Here is a 20,093-nt window from a genome sequence, read left to right as displayed (position 1 = left end):
GGCTGCTGACTTCTTTGCAGTCTTACAGATCGACTTGCCTGGCTCGTCGACGTCGTTCCCACAACGTAAATTGCTCATAGGACCAAGGAGTTCCCTGTAAGTCCTCATGGCACCGAAAAGGTTTTCCTCGCGAGTTATTATTTTGATCTGTCTCATCATTTTTGAAGGTCCTGGCGACTACAAACGGCCTTTCGTTTTTAAACTGTAAAGTCCCCTTCAAAGTAATCGACTAGCAATAACTGAGCTTTTGAAGGTCATAGATATAAATACGGTAGGTGGCCCATGATACTTCCAGTGTGGACACTGCCGTGCACATCGGCTCTTCCTGTCATTGTTCCTCTTTTTCTAAGCCGCAAGTCTAGAATCTAAGCATGAATTTATGTCGATATGTTGAAGCAGGCATCATGGAACCGGTTACTAGTCGTCATGTAGGACTATATTGGAGTTTGTGATTCTCTTTTTTTCTTTATTGCAAATCTTTTTTTCCCGCGTTGTTTTAATACGTGCCACCATTCCACGCAGGAAGCCTACATGGCAACCAAGGGATACCTCTAAACATTGCCATCGCATGTTTTCAATTTGCCTCCATTAGCATTATGGTTTCTTCCCACGCCGTCTTCAGAACAAGCACACACACACACACACACACACACACAAGAGACATCACCCACCCCTCCACGCTTCTCATAATGAAGCCACCGGGGGAGACCAAGAGAAGCACAGATACGCGAGCGTCGCAACACTTTCTTGTTATCGGCTCGGCTCTTCCACAGGTCCAGCCCGATGACTAAACCATGTACTTAAACTTACACCATCATTTCTTCTCTGGTGCTGCTGCCGTCGTCGTCGCCACAGACCTCGCTCATAAGCAGATCAGGCCATTGACGATCCGAGTCAATGCAAAGCCGGGGACTACGGTAGGAGAAGAGGGAGCGGGAGGCGAAGCGAGCTTCTGAGAGAGAGAAGCGGACAAAATACTACAGACGCAACACAGGACCGCACTCGGGCGGGCTCTGAATTCAATGAGCCCCCCCCTCCCCACCACGATGCTGCGAGTGAGCCTACGCCAAACCTCCGACAGAACAATACAACAGTCATCTACCGTATCTGGCCCGGATGTACTAGTGGTCCCGACAGGGCCAGGTCTCGAGGCCGCCGAGAATCGGGGCCGCTATGGGTGGTGGTGGTGGTGGTGAGTGAGTGAGTGACAGCCCAGTCTAACTAGTAGGGAGGGAGTGGCTGGGGCATCGGGACGGCCACGGAGCCGCCCGCCCTTCCGCATGTCCGTTGTCGCTCCCGCGGCAGCAGGTGAGGCGCCTTCAACAATAGACTCACCCATCACGCCATGTGTTGGCTGGCTGTGTGAGCTTGAGGGCGCAGTCCGATATTGGACCTGTGCTGTCTGTCGGTGTTTGCAAGAGATGGATTGTGGTGTGATGCATTGGCAGGAGGCAGCCAGTCACGTGCCCTTCATGTATTTAGCAAAGCAGCATATACAGTAGTATCTCCAGGTGCATTGGCCCAGAACCGGTGAGTGCGTGTCCAGCCCTGGAAACCACAAAGACACACTGGGGGGGCATCGCGAATCCCCTTCTCTCGTCGTCTTGTTCCAAAGAGCAAGAGCTCTCGTGCCGTCATGGTGAGCCGCCTGCCCATGGCTAAGGAGCGACGGCACCGGGCGGGACCGGCGGCGAGGACAGAAGAGAGCTCCCTCCCCTGCCTGCTTTGCCCGTGCCCAGCTTTTATCGTGCGCACCACGGACGGCCTGCCCGACCCGACGACACGGAGGAGCCGTTCGTGTTGGACCTATGGACCTACAAATCCTGCTTGGCCTGTCTCGGCCGGACCCGTGTGTGCACATTGGAATCCCCGTCGTTCAATATTCAGGCCCGGGCTTTTACACCAGTCCGTGTTGGCCTCCCTCTCTCTTCTTCCTCTCTCTCCGCTCGTGCCTACGTGTACGTGACTTGGTCTCGGGGGGAGATAGGCCCCAGAGCCAACGGCAGCCCCAATCAATCGAGCATCCGCAGCGTCGTTTCTGCCGCGCGGCATTCCCCCATCATCGACCTTCACGCGTGGGCTTTTTCGCTCTATCATCTCCACAGACCCCCCGCGCTGCTGCATCCCATCAAACCTTAAGTGTCGACCACAATCCATCGGGTTCGAAAACCCAGAAACCCAGTATTGCTCAAACGCTAGGGCGATGGATTAAAGCCGACACTGGCGGGGGCTGGAACCAGGCCCATTTTCTGCCCTACCTGCAGGAGCGTCAAACGGTGAGACGTGCAAACTGGTGTCGACTGGAGTATTATCAAAAGACTGGGCGAGAGCTGGCGCTTTGCCATGCTCGTCCTCACTGGTCCGACCAATGGGACACGCTACGGGGTCCGGAATGGTCAATCCGCCTTTCCACTCGTCACGACGGTAGAGATTGATGACAATGAGGGTTTTTCACCCCCCCATGGAACGTCCCGCTGCTCGTCCGAGTGGGTGGTGTGTAGGCAATCACGCTGGTTCATAGCGCCCAATCTCCCAGCCTTGCGACAGCTTTGCTGCCGCTTCAGTACGCTTCAGTCAAATACACCCACCGCACACGTTGGCGCGGCCCAGTTGGTGGTGTGGCGGACTGCGGGCTGTGGCATGACAGGTCGGCCTTTGGGACCGGCAGCTGGGCAGTGTTGCAGGCCGAGGGACGCTGTCCTGCAGTCGGCAGATAGGTTGAGCGACCTGTCCGGCCATCTCATCGTCTCTCCCTTGAACACGATCGGCGCTGGCCGACTTGTCGCCGGCTTTGTCAACCTGGCAGGCTGGTTCGTGTCACGACACCGCACCATAGCACGAGTCCCTCACTATGCTGTGGGGTTTCGATTGCTGTCACCAGAGACATGTTGGCACTTCCGTCAAGTCTGGCATGACAAACAGAAGCGGTGACAAGTGACACCCTGTCCATCCCGTCCCTCCGACCCTGCTGCTGTGCCATGTGAGGGCGGGGCTGGCCCAAAGTGACGACGTGGCGGGCGAGTTGTCTCCACGGCGATCCCACTGGATCCGCGAGGCCCTGGACGGGTTGGGCTCTGCCACTTGGCTTTGCAACCCGAATCGTTGACAGCAGCCAGGGCAAGGGGGGGGATATCCGAACGTGGTTTCTCGACCTTTTGCAGCATGGTTTCCGCATGGTTGTGGTGCAGCCAACAGTCAATAACCCCGCCCCGAAGCACCAGGGTCAGGGGCCTTGCCAGAGTGTTCCAGAAGGCAGTGTCCACAGCTGGGACGGGGCGGAGGAGTCCCTGATGACATCGTCAAAAATAGACTGCTGCGCAGCCTCGCTCCAACCTGGGGTTCGAGGTATTATGACATACCGACGGCCTTGCGGCAGCTTCAAGAATGTCCAGAGCAGTGCAATGGATCGGATAAGTCCCCGCCAGCCTGCCCATATCGGTTCATGCAAAGGCGGCTCGGGCAAGCCGACCAGGCGCGCGTTGTGTTCCGTGCTGTGCTGCGTTCGGCAGACGAGGACGTTTGGCAAGCAAGCAAACGGTCGCATTGGGCGCATGGGTTGATTTGACAGTGGCCGCAGTTGGCGAAAAGCCCGGCCAAGGCTTGGTGAGCCTCAACCGCCTCGCCTAGGGCCTGATAGAGTTTGCTGTCTCTGACTTAGAGTCGCAAAGCGGGTGAGACTGGCAAGGCGAGCAGCATTTCAGAATGCGAGTCGAGACAGCGACAGCAGACAAGACGACGTCTGCTGGCGTTCTGGGTTGCAGGACAGGGCCCATGAGCCGCTTCAGCTGATCATGGGAATGTGAGACTACAGGTAGCCCTTTGCATGGAGTCCTCCTGTCCGTGATGCTAATTACGAAACGTGGCGGAGGCGAGAGGGGAAGCGCCTTAGCATTAATTAGACGCTGCGCGCCTGTATGCAGTGGCGCAGGTAGGTTAATGGACGGGACGCCCGGCTTGCCACATATTTAGGAAATCATGTACCTTGGGTTGCGCAAATGAAGGGCGGCTTCCCCAGCCATGATGGCTGCTGGAGGGACGAGGATTGGCGCCACAGGCGTATCGCGGGCTGGCACAGCTCAAGATCGCGATGCTTGATAAGCTCGTGGGCTCGTCGTGGTCTGGAGTAGCTGACGATGTCATCTGTCTGTGCCTGTGCAGCCTCACACGCCTGGTTGTCTGGCTGGTTGGTCATCCACTTCAAATCCGGCCCACTCGCGTCGAGGTGGGGAATACATTTGCCCATCCGTCGTAAACTGGCTCAGTCGCTCCCGGCGATGGCAATCTGGCTAGCATCTGGGTCTAGCATGTGGTTTCCCTTTACGGGTGGTGTAGACGGGCGCAAGCATGGTGAACACGATGTTGTTCTCGACTCCGTCCGCCGCTGGGCTGCCTCTCTTTTCTCTTCCAGCTGTGGTGATGACTGTGCTGGCCCCGTCTCGTGTGTGTTCTCGAGGAGGCCCTCCCCGTTTCGTGTGGGCATGTGAGACTCTGTGCGAGTGCCCTGACATCAAGCATCCGCCTGCACGAGAGTGAGTGACCGTCCTGAGTGAGTGAATGAGTGAGGCACAGACCTGGGCAGGTGGGGGGCGGGCAGCGATGACTCTTCGTGTGCCCGACGTGCATTGCGCCTTGCCTCCGCACGCAGCAGCTTTCTTGGTCGTGTTCGTGAGTGCTGCGTCAAATTAGCAGCTATGCAGGGGCGCTAGACCCAGACAGGACGCGCTAGGCCGGGGCTGGCGCACCGGGTGGAGATGACCGTCAGAGGCTGTGGCCAATAGAATACGTCTTAATCAGCTTGGCGTCTGCAGGCCAGCTCAGCCCAGCCACTCAGGGCTGGGCCAGGCAGAAGGGGCGCGCAGGGCCTGCTCTGCGCTCTCCAACAAAGATTGCCTATCTGGCCACCGCGTGGAAGCCTGCCTGTGTGCTCTCACGCACGCACAATTTGCACACACGAGCACGAAAGAGCTCGAGAGGGAGCTGCCCAGGTGCACAATCGACCAACTCCCGGGGCGTCCCCCTTGGCGTGCGCAACCAGGTGCGCGCCCGCCAATGGCATGCTCCCACACCGCGCCGCCCCCCTCAATGCAGGCCAATTAGGAGCCCCCGGCCAGCGCCAGCCCCCGCTTCATCAAAGGCGCCACGACACTCTGAGCACCCCCTGGCCGTGAGCATGCAATCGAGTGGGCAGAGAATGAGTGAGTCGTCGAGGCCTGTGACCGTTCTTTGGGACTGCGACCCGAAACAGCAGCAGCATGGCTCATGATGACTCTGGTCGTGGTCGGCTGTCCTCGTCGTCGCTGTTGCGGGTGGGCCGGCCATCCGCCCTGTCTGCCAGCCTCCAGCCTGCCAGCCTGCCGTGTTCCGTTTTTGTGTGAACGTGTGGATGTGCGTGTGCATGTAACTGCCATGCCTTGAGTGATGCCAGATCGTGTAGGTAGCAGAACACATCGTGGGATGGAAACAATAGGCAGAGACTTCGCCCATGACCTCGTCGTCTTGGCTGGGGAGCAGCAGGCGCGAGATGCAGCAGCAGCAGGAGTAGTAGCAGGTCCCCCCCCCCCCTCTTCCCGCCCCAGCCGTCGTCGTGCCAGACGACCAGCGCCGACCACCTGGGCACTTGGACAGGCAGGCAGGCCTGGGCGCCGCCAGCCAACCACAGCGAGCGTGCCTGCAGCGCCCGTCGTGCGACGATCAACCTCTGTCTGGCACCCGGATTGTCGACAGCATGGCTGGCACCCACCCCCATTCAAAACTCGCCCGCTTCCCGTGCACTGGCGGCTCGCGATTCCCTCCCCCTTCCCAAGTATCGAACAAGGCCGTCGCAATGTTCGGTTCCAAGATCTAAAGAAAGCATCCAGCGACTGCACTTTGCACGTCTGCTCGACTGCGGCATTGTCCGAACTCGACCACAGGAGGCCCTCCCCAAAGCGCTCTCCTCTCGTCTTCTTCGCTCGATCCCGTGGCGGTACTGCTCTCCCCAGGTCTCGCATCCCGTCATTCTCGCTTTTTGCCTGCTTCGCCATCTTTCACCACCTCTTACCCACCCGCCTCTCCTGTCTGCCTGGACGGCCATCCCACCTCCAGTCTACACACACAAGTCACCCCTGGTCGCAGTGGCATTCATTTGCACTCTACGACCACGTAGCTTATTGAAGCACGAGACTCCTTAATCAACCAGAAAACCAAAGGAACCAAAAAAAAAAGAAGACACGACCGCTTCGCATCGACTCATCTCCCGTCACACGGCGTGTGACCACCATCAGGCCCACCAGCACCAAGTCACCCTTCGCCCACCCCGGCCAAGCCTAGTGAGCCTTTGTGTGCGTGCACCCTCCACGAGGACCTCGACAGTGGCTACAGAACAGCACCGCGACCTCTAGGGAAACAAGAAAGTATCGCATATTCTTAGTATTGCGCAGTCGCATCTCCCCTCAACTCTTTACCCCCTGTCTCTCTACTTGGTTGTTATTTGCACAGCATTCGATTTTCGCGGCTGTCTCCGTCGCAAACACTCTCATTCTACAGACTCGGTTGTCATCCCCTTGTCATCATTCTTCGCACAAGAAAGAAAGCTTCTTGCGCGCCCAGGCTCCCGCAGGCGTGAGTTGTGTGGCTCACACAGCCTCTTTTCCGTTTTCACGCTCCTTGTCGTGCCCGACGGAGTCACTCTGTTGGTCTGGTCCCATCCAGCTCCAGGCTTCTTCGCCCCCCTCCAAGTCCTCTTAGGCTCTCCCGGCGCTGGGCCTCCACCCCCCGGCACCGCAGCCTAGGCCCCAGCCCACCTTCGGTGCTCACACTCACGCAGAGGCCAACTCGCCCCCCCGACAACGGCCTAGCGGCAACGCCCGGCTTGTCCTCGCCACCCAACCAGAGGAGTCATCGATCGAAGCAGCGCCCCAAGGCAAACCGGCTGGCGTCGCCCCTTGGTGTCACACCACGCGACTCACCCATCATATCATCTCGGCGAGGCCACCATTCCGCCATCGCCTCTCGACACCTTGCTGCCTCGTCGTGCACCCCAATATAAGGGTCTTCGAGTCGCGCCAGCAACCACACTACCCACCCCCCGCATGAACTGCTTGCAAGAGTAGTCTCAAAGTCGTGGTTGCAGCTCGTACCTGACAGATCCCTGGCACGTCGTCCTCGTCCCTGCACGGCATCATCCGACCCGCACTTGATCACTACCACCACCACCACGCCTCAACGATACCTCTATCGCAGCGCATAGCGCCCTCCGGCTTCGCAGCCCTCGACAACACAACAAACCACCACACCGACAAAGACAGAGTACACAACTAGCTCGATGTCGATCTGAGCTGTTGCCCTGTACTCCATCTGTTGTCGAGTTTCGACACTCTCTTCCCTCCTTCTGTGAAGAGAACAACAAGAAACACTATGCTCATTGCCATTTCTGTTATCAACACTCCAGTCGTCCGTCTCTCGTCTACCGGTACAACCATCTGTGAAATTCTGGTCAGCGCTTGTGCCCTCGCATAGACGCAACCACTTCCGACCTTTTCATTGCGAGCTTTGCGATAGTTTTTATGCTGTCGTGACGCTTCATTCGCCCTCTCTTCGGTCTCATCACATTTCACACAACGGTTTCAACTAGTTGGCTTTTGACGGACGGCTGGAGGTAGCATATTCTGCTACGCCCTCTACCGCACACATACATCATGATGTCCAGCAGCAACGAACAGCTGCTGGCTTACACCACATACGCTATCCAGAACGGCCCTTACAATGCATCGATAGCGTCCTCCGCCTCATCGTCCCAGACTTCGGTCTGGTCGGATGCGGCCTCGCAGTCCTCTGACGACACTTCTATTTCTACAGCCTCCTCCGAGGTGTTTGAGAATACCGAGTCGTACTTCAAGAGTGCCCCTCGCTCGGAGGTTCCACAGGAACTTCGACAGAACCCAAGACGCACCAGGGTGGGCGCATCCACCAGGAGTGGATGCCCTCCCGTATTGGTTCGCCAATGTGAGCGCAAGCACAACTTCGTTGACAATCTCGTCGGTAAGCCATGACATACAGATATAGCGCCCAGTGGCACGGTGCACATTTACTCAACAACTCACTATACAGATTCATCCACTCAGATCGTCGAGGCGATATGGCCTTGCTCTTCTGTCATTTATCGGCAGGAGCTCGGCAGCAAAGCTGTCCTGCCACTCCGTACATTCATCCAAGAGACTCTCCGCCGTTCTCGCACGAGCTACTCTACGCTTCAGGTGGCACTCTACTACTTGATCCTCATCAAGCCTCATGTCCCTACGCATGACTTTACTATGGAGCAGCCTGATGACGTTCACGTCAACCGTGCCCTGCAGTGCGGCCGCCGCATGTTCCTCGCCGCTCTGATACTGGCCTCGAAGTATCTCCAGGATCGCAACTACTCCGCCAGAGCTTGGAGCAAGATCTCTGGACTTGCCACCAACGAGATCAACCAGAACGAGATGGCTTTCCTCTTGGCTGTCAACTGGAAGCTCCACATCACTGATGCGGTCTTCCAGCGGTGGACGGAGATCGTGCTCAAGTACACTCCCTCCCAACCACCGTCTCCCGGCGCTGTCGGCAGCTTGACAGCTGAGATGGAGTATCAGGACTGGAAGAATCTGATTCTGAGGCTCAACCCCGAGCTCGATAACATCGAGGGTCTTGTTCAGGCCGGCCCCTCCGCGCCCAAGGCTCAGGACTTCCCAGTGTCTACGCCGTCACCTCGTCTTGGCGGTCTTTTGTCACCTCCACGCCACGCCTCTAGGCTCGGCTTCGATGGGGACGCCACCCCAACACCCAAGACTTACGGTGCGCCTCCCGTCATGGAGCCGCTGGCTTCGGGCAGTTGCGCGCCAGTCCGTCTTGCGCCGGCACTTGGTCTCTTGCCCACCCCTCGCCTGACCCCTCAAATGACCGGACCCAGCACTCCTGCCGCGAGCGCTGCCTCTTGTCTACTGAGCGGAAGAGGTTCCATGGGGTTTGCCATGAGCCAGGTTGCCAACACCGCCGCAACTCAGACTATGGACCGCTGGTACCAGTCATCTGAGACATCGCCTCAAGGTTATCCGTGCCTCGTCCGTCGTTCGTCGCTAGCCAACTCGGTGTCTACAGCCTCGTCTCCAGAGTCAATGGTCTCAGACACTTCTCGGACTTCTCGTTCATCCTCAATCTCGTCTGCTTCGTCTTTGGTCAGCGCGCCGTTCTCCAACAAGTTGGATGTACAGGCGCGATGCCGATACGCGAAGCTGTGCAGTGAGCGGTACAGCCTGAAGCCGATCATCGCGTCTGTCCCAGAAACTTATGACGAATGCCGTATGACTTCCTCGCCAGAGTACTACACTGGCCCGGTTGCGAAGGACCTGCTCGACATGTCGCTGGACACGCCGACCACGAGCCGGGGCTGTGATTTTGATGATGCTGCCGACGCTGCACGCGCCTTGCAGGATCTGCAGAAATACTCTCTTGGCTTCCAGTCGCGTTCCGCGAATCGGCTCGGTACAAAGCGCTCGTGCGATGCGCTTCAGGACAATGTCCGCGAACTCTTGACCAGCCAACCAACTTCAACCTCCGACCGAGCGTGGCCCGATGCCATGATCTCTGGCCGAGAGACCCTTGATAGCTCAAGGAAGCGTGTCTGCTATGAAGTTCCTGCTTACACCATCCCCAGCCTCCACCCCGCCGTTGGCGGTCGGGGCGGCCCTGGAATGTGGGCTGGTGTCTTGAACTAGTCGGCTGCTGCAAGCAGCTAGGTATCACTACAGCTTTACCACACAGCGTGGAAGCTTTTTTCCCTTTGTCACCGGGTGCGGGGGTGTGTTGCATGAGTCTTGCCACGGCTCAGAAAAAGCGTACTGCGTGCATTTTCAGAACTGGCATACAAGCTTTGTCTGTCTGTAGCTGCTTATTGTACGATCGAGAGGCTGCTTGTCATCATTTCACAATGGCGTTCGGGTAACAGAGAGGGGAGCACAGTTGGTGGCACGAAGTCAAGAGCACCTGGACACAGCAGTATCACGGTGCTCGCGGGTTGCCCGGATGCATACACATGGAGTTTGTTATTCAACCTGGACTTAATACCTGGGGACGAGAACGAGGATGACGCGATGCTTGTCATCGCTTGCCAACGAGCGAGCTGCCGAGATGCGGACTTGCTACAGTAAGTGCCTGGAAACAATTGTTTCCAGGCTGGTTGCACTTGAGGCGCAGTTCTCCTTAGCTACCACTATCCTATCTGGCCTGAAAAGGTGTTGCGCGCCGCACTCAAAAAGTATCTTTACCAAGCAGCTAGCTTTTCTAGAGCATGGCGAGCGGGTTCTAGAAAGACTTTTGCGGGACTCTCGATTGAGATTTCCAAAGACACACAACCTCGCAGATAGTTTTCTGAATATCTAAAGATCGGCTCTCTTGGGCGCGAAAACCGAAACACGATCCTTCCCTGCGTGCACGTCACTCGAACTCGTCTCTATATCTGCCACTTCTGGTCTGGAGTCGTCACTGTTCACCGAGTATGTACATGAAGGAGGATGCCATCAGGTCAGTTATCCAAGCTTTCATGGTGGCGCTGAATGAGGACAGCATGTCTACACGAATCTCGTCCTACCTACCTAGGCATGCAACTGACCAGCAGCCCGTGAATACCTTCCCACGCCGGGGAGGGTCCTCTCTGTTGACACACACAAACGGTACCCCTCCTCCTCTTTCCAGGCTCTGGACTCTGGACTCGAGTTCTAACGAAACCGGGATGGAAGACATTGGCCAGGCAACAAAGAAACCCCCCTGGGCATAACGTTGTCTGACGGCAACCTTCCCGTGTGTGACTAGGGGTTGACCCCGTAAGTGCACTTTCTCGGTTCCCTTCTAGATGTTTCTCCTCGCCGACTCTACGTGGTCTACATCCTGCAGCCTGCAACGTGCAACGTGGGGACCCGGCATCGATCAGGGGGAGGTTGCCGGGTCAGTGAGCGAGTGAGTGTGTTAGTGATTGCCCTGGGGGGGGGGGTGTGAGTACACATGGGCAACTGTGAGTAAAGGTGGGTAAGGGTGAGTAAACATGAGCCAGTATGGGTGAACCAGCGAGAGCACGCGCGCTCCAGGAGTGGATCGTGAATCTGGCGTGTGAGCAAGCGGGAGGAGTGTGAGAAGTCTGAAGTCCGGGTGGATGGATGGATGGATGGAAGTGTGAGTCACTCCCGAAAAAAGATGAGGCGTTTTGGGTACCACGATGGTAGGTTTGACAGGTTGAGCGACGTTGAGCTTGAAATGGTGGAGTGGGTCCGGTTGGGTTCCCATGGCGCTCTCTCTCTCTCTTTCTCTTGGCATTTTCCATGGCCTCACACGGCACGCCACGGACAATCACGATGGCTGGTAAAGGATGACATCTTCCGATCATTGTTTGCGACCCGACATCACGATGTTCGAGCCCGATAATAATGATAGGTCAATATTGCATTGCTCAGTCTGCGATCCTGTGCACGCAGGCCTGGAACTGACTACGCTGTCCTTGTTGCGAATATGACAGAGGTTCGATGATGTCAAGCAAGCTTTCTGTCCGGGTTCATGGCATTGGTCTCGGCTTGTCGTCGTCTTCCAGCCGAGTCTGCCAACGAGCGGTGGGCCCCGGCACTCGAGATGGTCGTACGTCTCATGACACTCGTTTCTCGAATCGCCTCATCGTGCGATCAGCGTCCTTGATGACTTGGTCCACGATCGCGATGCCGGCGCACAACATGTATCCTGGATGACGGTTGTCTGCCCAATGTGCTGAAATTTACAATCACATGTCATGGCGCAATCATTCGGTGGCAAGCGTGCTCTTGGAATCAAGTTCGTGGCGCGAGCCTGCCTGCCTGCCTGCCTGATTCGGTTTGCTCATGTCTGCCTGCTCGGGAAGGATTGCTTCACACAACCAGGTTTGCTATCCGCGGACTCAGCACTTGTAGAAATGACCTCTGGTAAGTGTATCATGGCGAAGCTTGGACCTGCTTCGCCATCGCCTTGACTTTTGGCAGTAGTACTTAGACAATCGGCACAATAACTATGACTCCACGACGGATGACCCAGCCTCTAGGCACGAGCTGTGTTCAACACGCTTGCTTGCCTAATCACGCAAACCAAGGCGGGGCCTGCTCATTGCTCACAGGCCCGGCTGTGGCAAAGGGTATGACTGGTCACGGGTTTGTCGTGTCGTGAATATGTGTCAACTCGCCATCCTCGTGATCAGTCGTCTGGGAGATGTACCGAAATCTGGTCGCTCGAGATGTTTTTCTAGTTCGCTAGGATGACACGAGTAAAGGCCCGAGTAAAGGCCTGACTGACGACTGGTGACTCTTGCGGATCTCGCCTGATCAGAGCTGACGCCACATCGGGGTCTGCTGTCTTCCCTTGATTAAAAGAGTGCTGACTTGAGGCACCGAGGTCTAGGTGTTTGCCTCCGGGAAAGTGTCAGCGCAAGGACTCAATCAGTGGAGTCATGTGGCGCACTTTCGTACCACTTTGGTGGTCGCTGACGTGATCGACCATAGCTAGAGCCTTCTCTTCCAAATGATCCGTATGTGTCAGGCCGTGACAAGGACCCTTTCGGAAAAGGCCGCCGAACTTCGCCATACCAGATCGAGAAGTCGGCTCGGAAATGACAAGTATTGCAGTCCCAACATCGTGGAAGTGCAACGGCACTGACAGGTCGTCGGCTTTATGTGGCTCCCCAATAGCCGATGTGTGCATTTTTGCGATATATTCGAGTGAGGGAGCCTATGTATCGAGATTGACCGTGGCGTCAGTCATGATCGCTGCAGAGAGAGTCCCGCTAGCACTGGGTGACGTTGGAAGGGTAGATTCGCAACAAGTTGTAGAGTTGGGCCGGATCATACCCGTAGAAGGTAGCCTGTTGATCCCACGGTATCTCCATTCTCTCGTGCCATGTCGAGCAAAGCTTGCCCGAGAGGCCATGCCTGTGCCAGGGAAGAATCTCTGGCAGCGACAAAGAAAAAGCATGGATTGTGACATGCGCGGCAGCCCAGTGTTTCAAGTGCTCTCTACTGCGGTTGCGATGGCAGACGAAAGCGTCTCGTGATCGGGAGATATCTCCTTTGTCTGCTTCCCTGTACTTTCGACAGAAGCTGCGTCGCGTCTTGGCCGCCGCTTTTGACGAGGTGCGTTCACTGGGAATCGCTTGACACCACCGCAGGTATGACATTTGACCACGATCATGTCGGCCCATGGCTTCCTACCACCTTTGCTCAGGTTCTCGACACTGGTGGTGCTGTTCTGGCCTTCCATGAGCAGAGTATCACAATACTTGCAGATTGTGTGCTTGAGTGCTGGTGTAAGCGAGATCTGGGCCTTCTTTGAGGTCGATCTCATGTCGGTCATGAGACGTCGCGACAGTGCTACTCGAGTTCTGCCGTCTTGGGTGTCCATGTCTTGTTTCTGAGCAGTTGCCGCAACTTCTTGGGCCGCGCCCTTCGCATCCTGGGGTTGGCTGCTTAGATATGCAGCAGCTTGATACAGAAAGGACATGCGTGTGTATATGTGTCGATTGGGCACGTTAGCCGCTGTCTTTGCCTTGGCCATTGCAAACAGAAGTCAAAGCAAGAGGCACAAGCCCGAGGAAGCGATTGTAAACAGTTGGCAGCGTATCTCCACAGGTTTGCTCGAATACCTTACATACTTGAGTACCAAGTCGGGAGGTTCTTAGATAGCTTGGCTACAATCCATGCCGGATTCTCATTGAAGTGGCACCGCAGCTGGGAGCAGCTGCCCCACGGGGCTGTGAGAGAAATGCACAAGTTGAGTAACGGACTGAATTTGTGCACATGCACATATACATTTATGCATCAGCTTGTGTTGGTGCAGGCTACGCTGAGCCGCACGGCCCCACGCCTGCGCCAGGCTGGCTGGACGAAGCAGGCGGCAGAAGCAATTGGACGGAGCACACAGCAGGCACTGCCTGGCCCGCCCTCCCGCGCTCCCTGCCCTGTCCCGGCCTTTCCTCACAAACAACATCATCCTTCTTCCTGGCCATCAGTCGCACCCGTCGATCCCACGAGCAATCCAGCTCTTCCTCCCATCAGCGCCTCCATCTCCATTGATTTACCTGTCGGCACGCGCATTCCTCGACAATCAGGACGCCTGCCACTTGACTATATCGAACCACTTCTCGCGCGCCAGTCACGAACGCGCCAGCTTTTCCATCCAACCACTGTCACCTCACACTCGCCAACATGTCTACCGAGGAGGATCTCATCGACTACTCCGACGAGGAGCTCGCGACCAACGAGACCGCGGCGGCCTCCAACGGCAAGAAGGCCGATGCTGCCGCTGCCGGCAACAATGTCGACAAGAAGGGCTCCTATGTCGGCATCCACTCCACCGGTTTCCGCGACTTCCTGCTCAAGCCCGAGCTTCTGCGCGCCATTGCCGACTGCGGTTTCGAACATCCTTCGGAGGGTTAGTCTACCACGCACAGTCTCACTTATTCCGCTTCAAATACGCCATATTGGCATGTCGTGTCCTTCCCTCCCATCTCGTCGAGCGTTCGTCCAATATCGCAAGTCCTCGCAAGTCGAAAAGCAAGCCGGCCAGCGACCAGAGTCTCGGTCCTTGACAATGACTTGAGTCTCGATCGTGGAAGATCGGCCACCTTCAGCCCAGACCAGTAGCCCCTCGCGGTGATGCTGGGCCGGTTGATCCTGGCGGCATAATTGCTTACCCCTTCATGGGGCATGGGTGCGCTTCTGCATCATACTCAAGCGATGAGCTATCTTCCATTTTCAGCACGGCCAACTTGCCAGTGAAATATCAGATAGTGGTGGTGTGGCAGAAGCATGTCTCTTCTGAAGCAGACGGGTGAAAGCCCTCCGCGAGGCACTGGCACCAAGTGCGCAGTAGTTGCTCAGGCGCACGTCTACGGACATTCGCTACGACGATTGAAAGACCACAAAACCGAATGCGATTCTTGAAAGCGACACCGCAGCTTCCCGATGCGACGCGACGCGACGCGATACTGGACGAACCTGCTCGGCTGCCCTAAAACACGTCATTCCGCTCAATTCACATCCGTCTTGCACAAGTCTAGTCTAACATTCGCCCGAAACTATAGTCCAGCAGACCTGCATTCCCCAGGCGCTTCTCGGTGGTGATATCATCTGCCAGGCCAAGTCCGGTCTCGGAAAGACTGCTGTCTTCGTCTTGACCACCTTGCAGCAGGTCGAGCCTGTTGCTGGCGAGTGTTCCGTCCTCGTCATGTGCCACACTCGTGAGCTGGCCTTCCAGATCCGCAACGAGTACAACCGATTCAGCAAGTACATGCCAGACATCAAGACGGGTGTCTTCTATGGCGGTACTCCCATCGTCAAGGACGCCGAGCTTCTGAAGAACAAGGACACCCACCCGCACATCATTGTGGGTACTCCTGGACGCCTGAATGCTCTTGTTCGGGACAAGCACCTTCGTCTGGGCAGTGTCCGTATCTTCGTGCTCGATGAGTGCGACAAGATGCTTGACGCCATTGGTGAGTTCATCTTTGTCTTGACAGTCATTGCATCCCCCGTACTAACATACTCAAAGACATGCGCCGTGACGTCCAGGAGATCTTCCGCTCCACTCCTCAGCAGAAGCAGGTCATGATGTTCAGTGCCACGCTTTCGGACGAGATCAAGCCCATCTGCCGCAAGTTCATGCAGAACCCCACGGAGCACTACGTGGATGAGGACACCAAGTTGACCCTGCACGGTCTTCAGCAGTACTACATCAAGCTGGAGGAGCGGGAGAAGAACCGCAAGCTCAATGAGCTCCTGGATGACCTGCAGTTCAACCAGGTTATCATCTTCGTCAAGAGCACTGTGCGTGCCACGGAGCTCGACAAGCTGCTCCGAGAGTGCAACTTCCCCTCGATCGCTGTGCACTCTGGCGTCAGCCAGGAAGAGCGCATCCGTCGCTACAAGGAGTTCAAGGAGTTCAACAAGCGCATTTGCGTCGCCACTGATGTCTTCGGACGTGGTATTGATATCGAGCGCATCAACCTTGCCATCAACTACGATCTGCCCGCCGATGCCGACTCGTACCTGCACCGTGTCGGTCGTGCTGGTCGTTTCGGTACCAAGGGTCTTGCCATTTCGTTTGTCAGCAGTGATGCCGACCAAGAGGTGCTCAAGGCTATCGAGAAGCGTTTCGAAGTTGCTCTCCCCGAGTTCCCCAAGGAGGGCATTGATGCCAGCACCTACATGGCTTCTTAAGCGGGCTGGTGGCATGCAATGTTTGGCAAACTGAGCTTCCCATCTTTGCGCTAGGTGCTGGTTATACAACATTAAAAAAATGCAAGGATGCGGGCGATGAACAGATTGACGGCTAGAGCTCGCCGACCTCTCGACTATGAGTGTAGAGAAGCGATTGCTATCTGTTATGCAATCTCTAGAAATTCAAGCTCGACATGAAATGAGAAACATAATGACTTTTCAAGATCAAGTGCGAATGTAGTGTGTGTTGTTGATTTCGCAGTACGGAGAAGTTGCGGCTTTGACACCTTGTGTCGATCCTGGATCAGCATGCACACGGTCAGCGGTCGCGAGAGGAATTCCCAACCTGCGGGTCATCGTCGTGAGGTGATTTTGTTGCCGGGAATGGTGAACAAGCAAGTAGATCTCGCGCGGGGAGGTGGAGGGGTAGCGAGTCGAGGAGGTAGAGACATGGGGGACTGGGAATGCATATGCCGTACTCCGTACTGTCATCCCTCCACCCACGTGTGAGAGAGGCTGTATCTTGATTCAACCACCAGCACGAGCCGCAGCAACAAACTGCCACACTTGGAACACAGGCGAACCCCTTTACCGACCACACATCCAGGGATGCATGTACACATGCTGCACAAGTAAGTTGATCTTTTAGGTTTCGTCAGGTCCGCTGGTGGACAGTGGGGGCCCGGACGACGTTTCTCTCAACAACCGGTCTTATATTGGCAGACGGCTAATCCGGGAGACTCCAGACAACGACGCCTCTCTACCTTGCATTGATGTTTTATCAATGAATTAATTACAGCATATATACACAAACAGATACACGCAAACAAGAGTACGAAGGCCCTTGGTAAATTCATGTGAGACACTATTACGTACCTTGATTAAAAGACAAACGAAGGGGGACGCAATGGGCAAGCTCTACGCGATTGCAGACCTGCACCTGAGCTATGCCTCGAACCGGGAGGCGCTGTCGGCGCTGCACGAGGGCGTGCACCACGACGACGGGCTGATCCTGGCGGGCGACATGGGGGAGAAGCTGGAGCACCTGCACGCCGCGTTCCGGTGGGCGACGGCGCACTTTATGACGGTGTGGTGGGTGCCGGGGAACCACGAGCTGTACACGATCCCGAGCGAGTCGGGCAACAGCAGCAGCAGCAGTAGCAGCAGCAGTAGCCAGGCCCGGGGCGTGGACAAGTACGACCTGTGCGTGTCGGTGGCGCGGTCGTACGGGGTCAAGACGCCCGAGGACGAGTTCGAGGTGTGGCCGGGAGGCGAGTTCGCCGACGGGCGCGACCGGGCCGTCGTGTGTCCCATCTTCACGCTGTACGACTACAGCTTCCGGCCCGACGGCGTCGAGAGGGCGGACGCGCTGGCATGGGCGCTCGAGGAGGACATCCAGGCCACCGACGAGGTGCTGCTGCACCCGGACCCCTTTGCGACGCGCGACGAGTGGTGCGCCGCCCTCGTGGACCGGTTCGAGGCCAAGCTCCAGCGGGCGTGCGACCGGCACCCGGACCTGCCGCTGGTGGTTGTCAACCACTGGCCGCTGACGGAGAAGGTCGTCTACCTGCCCCGGATACCGCGCTTCAGCCTCTGGTGCGGCACGCGCAAGACGGCAGACTGGCACACGCGGTTCCGCGCAAAGGTCGTCGTAAGCGGGCACCTGCACATCCGCAGGACCGACTGGATAGACGGCGTCAGGTTTGAAGAATGCAGCCTGGGCTATCCCAGGCAGTGGGAGCCCCTCGCCAAGGAGGTTGGGCGTGACATCAATGCGTTCCTGCGCGAGATACTGCCTGGAAGGGGCAATGATCCGGGCGACGGGAAACCCATCTGGCGGACATATGGATGATTCCGTCTCGTTACAGGACGTAGTCGGTGTCAAGACTTTGCACAAGTCTGATGCGTGTCCCTGAAGAGGACTATGCCCGCGTGTGCGACACTCGCAGGCAAAGACGAGGGCACAGTTCATGCAGCTTGGGAGAAAAGAACACGCGGATGGATGAATTCTACCACATCGCCTTTGTTTTTATCTATGTGCCGGGCCTATATAATAAACGTACATACGACAACATCTTGACTGTCCTCGTTCATCACACCTTGATCGTATCTTCATAATTGTGCACCAGAACGCCTTGCAGCTAAGGGCGCTCATTTCGTTCGTGGCTCGGCATGAACTTGTCTCCAGGCCGATTCAATAAATTGTGCGTCAAGTCTGGGAAGTCGCTGCCGGAACTCTACAACGGAGAACGCAATACCGCAGCATTGAGCGAGCACGGACTTGCAGCACAATTGAAAGTCATGCATCGTTGTGCCGCTAGCTCACAATGACCCTTCCGCAGAAGGTGCAGTATGCCTCTCGTCGGCGTAACAACTGTAGGGATGCCACCCAAAGTCGTTCTGTCTTGGTAGATAATCACTGAAGTATCAGTCCTTCAGCTCAATATCCACATGAACCCCAGCTGGATAACATAGGCATAGAAGAACAAGAACTGCGTCCGCTGGTTCCGCTTTGTCCTCGTGTTAGTCTGCATGGAGCCCCGGGGGTCTCCGGAGTTCTCCGGCAGGAGTACATATCGCAGCGACCGCATCTAGAGTAATATCTGAGTCAGTCAAAGTACGCACGAGCGGAGATTAGGGCCACTTACCAGAAAAAAAGAGTTTGCAAGGTAGCAGTAGAAGAACATGGTCCAGCCGACCCAGCCTCCATGGCCACGGCCTCTGTTGACGAGCTCGGCCACGATCATCGTCATGATGACGCCCACGAACTTGTAGCCCGAGTACGCAACCAAGTCCAGAAGCTGTGACTCGCTGGAGATGTTTAGGAAGTACGATCCGAGCTTGAGGAACATGAGTTCCAGTATTATGACAACTCCAGCTTTCGAGGCATTGTACCCAAGCAGTTCCGGCTGGAACTGTCCCTGGAGGCCAGCCAGGAGCGTAGAGAGCAGGATGTAAGTGACGAGAGCCATCACTGGAGCAAAATGGTTAGTTTCCAATCGCATGGGGTGGCGATATGGCTCACGAACCTGGAATGTACATGTCTGGGCTGTTAATGTCGTCCCTCGGCGGAAGGTACCAGCCTTCCTGGCCGTTGGGACCGGCCGTCTGCTTCCGAGACCAAGGCTTATGCCGCCAGGGGAACAAGACGAGCGCGAGTTTGTTGACGACGTAGCTGTTGGAGACGTTGAAGTAGTGCTTGAGCGCGGCGAAGTTGATCCACCGGTTCGCATTCGACTCGAAATGCTTCTGTGCAGCCTCAAAGGCGTTCTGACCGAGCTGGACACCAAACTGGGCAGCAGGATCGCTCATAAAGTTGCCGTATGCGCCAAAGGCATTGCCGCCAGCCCCCGGTGCCGGGCCTTGCTGGTAAGGGTTGCTGTAGGTCGCAGCCCCCTGGTGTTGTGGTTGAGAGGACGTCAGGGGTGGCGGCGACCTCAGCTGCGGGACGGTCGAGACATGCTGAGGCACAGGATGGTGCAGCGGAGGCGACTGGCCGAAGCTAGGGCGCTGCATTTTGCGTAGCGGCTCGTTGTTGTGTACGCCGTCGTGGAATTTAGAGGCTTTGTCGTGAAGATTGAGGTCCAAGCCGGTCTGAGTGATGGTAACTGCGCGCGGCTGCAGCGTTTTCGTGAATGGTGCCTATAGGAGGGTCGAAGATGGCGCCCGAGATGTCCCCAACGGTAGATAGATGAGACTCGTATGGTTGTGCCAGGCTCCGGGGCGGCTGCTTCGAAGCGATGTTGGACAATTGGTGATGTGTTTTCCTGCTGGGGGTCGTGCTCGTGCATCGACGCTGAGGGGCACCTGCAGCCAGCGATTCGTGGCCAAGAGGACAAGCTACGTCGTCAACCAGGCAGT

General features: G+C 56.6%; 6 protein-coding genes across 6 annotated transcripts; 3 read left to right on the top strand and 3 right to left on the bottom strand.

Moving 5' to 3' along the window:
* Positions 1-3,591: 3,591 nt before the first annotated feature.
* On the bottom strand, positions 3,592-4,520 carry B0I36DRAFT_66269 (uncharacterized protein). The gene is made up of 2 exons (XM_046163178.1): positions 3,982-4,520; positions 3,592-3,910 (listed from the first exon to the last, which is right to left on the bottom strand). Exons 1-2 carry the CDS (start codon positions 4,241-4,243, stop codon positions 3,624-3,626), a joined length of 549 nt encoding a protein of 182 aa, XP_046016561.1. The 5' UTR covers positions 4,244-4,520; the 3' UTR covers positions 3,592-3,623.
* A 3,048-nt stretch (positions 4,521-7,568) lies between these two features.
* B0I36DRAFT_66175 (uncharacterized protein) lies at positions 7,569-9,912 on the top strand. Its single transcript, XM_046163177.1, has 2 exons — positions 7,569-8,019; positions 8,089-9,912. The coding sequence occupies exons 1-2, from the start codon at positions 7,677-7,679 to the stop codon at positions 9,726-9,728; spliced, it is 1,983 nt and encodes a 660-aa protein (XP_046016560.1). The 5' UTR covers positions 7,569-7,676; the 3' UTR covers positions 9,729-9,912.
* A 3,108-nt stretch (positions 9,913-13,020) lies between these two features.
* Positions 13,021-13,569, bottom strand: B0I36DRAFT_345552 (RNAse P Rpr2/Rpp21/SNM1 subunit domain-containing protein; the record flags this gene model as incomplete). Its single annotated transcript, XM_046156369.1, has 1 exon — positions 13,021-13,569. The coding sequence occupies one exon, from the start codon at positions 13,567-13,569 to the stop codon at positions 13,021-13,023; it is 549 nt and encodes a 182-aa protein (XP_046016559.1).
* Positions 13,570-15,127: 1,558 nt separating this feature from the next.
* Positions 15,128-16,455, top strand: B0I36DRAFT_314060 (ATP-dependent RNA helicase). Its single transcript, XM_046152703.1, has 2 exons — positions 15,128-15,508; positions 15,565-16,455. The coding sequence occupies exons 1-2, from the start codon at positions 15,241-15,243 to the stop codon at positions 16,230-16,232; spliced, it is 936 nt and encodes a 311-aa protein (XP_046016558.1). The 5' UTR covers positions 15,128-15,240; the 3' UTR covers positions 16,233-16,455.
* Positions 16,456-16,733: 278 nt separating this feature from the next.
* On the top strand, positions 16,734-18,309 carry B0I36DRAFT_380635 (transposase). The gene is made up of 2 exons (XM_046160824.1): positions 16,734-16,864; positions 16,979-18,309. The coding sequence occupies exon 2, from the start codon at positions 17,140-17,142 to the stop codon at positions 18,082-18,084; it is 945 nt and encodes a 314-aa protein (XP_046016557.1). The 5' UTR covers positions 16,734-16,864; positions 16,979-17,139; the 3' UTR covers positions 18,085-18,309.
* On the bottom strand, positions 18,310-20,021 carry B0I36DRAFT_283114 (ER to Golgi transport protein Yif1). Its single transcript, XM_046151536.1, has 3 exons — positions 19,262-20,021; positions 18,881-19,206; positions 18,310-18,823 (listed from the first exon to the last, which is right to left on the bottom strand). The coding sequence occupies exons 1-3, from the start codon at positions 19,746-19,748 to the stop codon at positions 18,668-18,670; spliced, it is 969 nt and encodes a 322-aa protein (XP_046016556.1). The 5' UTR covers positions 19,749-20,021; the 3' UTR covers positions 18,310-18,667.
* Between the last annotated feature and the right edge of the window lie 72 nt (positions 20,022-20,093).

This window comes from Microdochium trichocladiopsis (assembly GCF_020744255.1).
Source record: "Microdochium trichocladiopsis strain MPI-CAGE-CH-0230 chromosome Unknown B0I36scaffold_2, whole genome shotgun sequence".
In the NCBI taxonomy this organism is placed as follows: domain Eukaryota; kingdom Fungi; phylum Ascomycota; class Sordariomycetes; order Xylariales; family Microdochiaceae; genus Microdochium; species Microdochium trichocladiopsis.
Note: the sequence above shows the minus strand (reverse complement) of the source record. Positions and strands in the feature narration are given on the sequence as shown.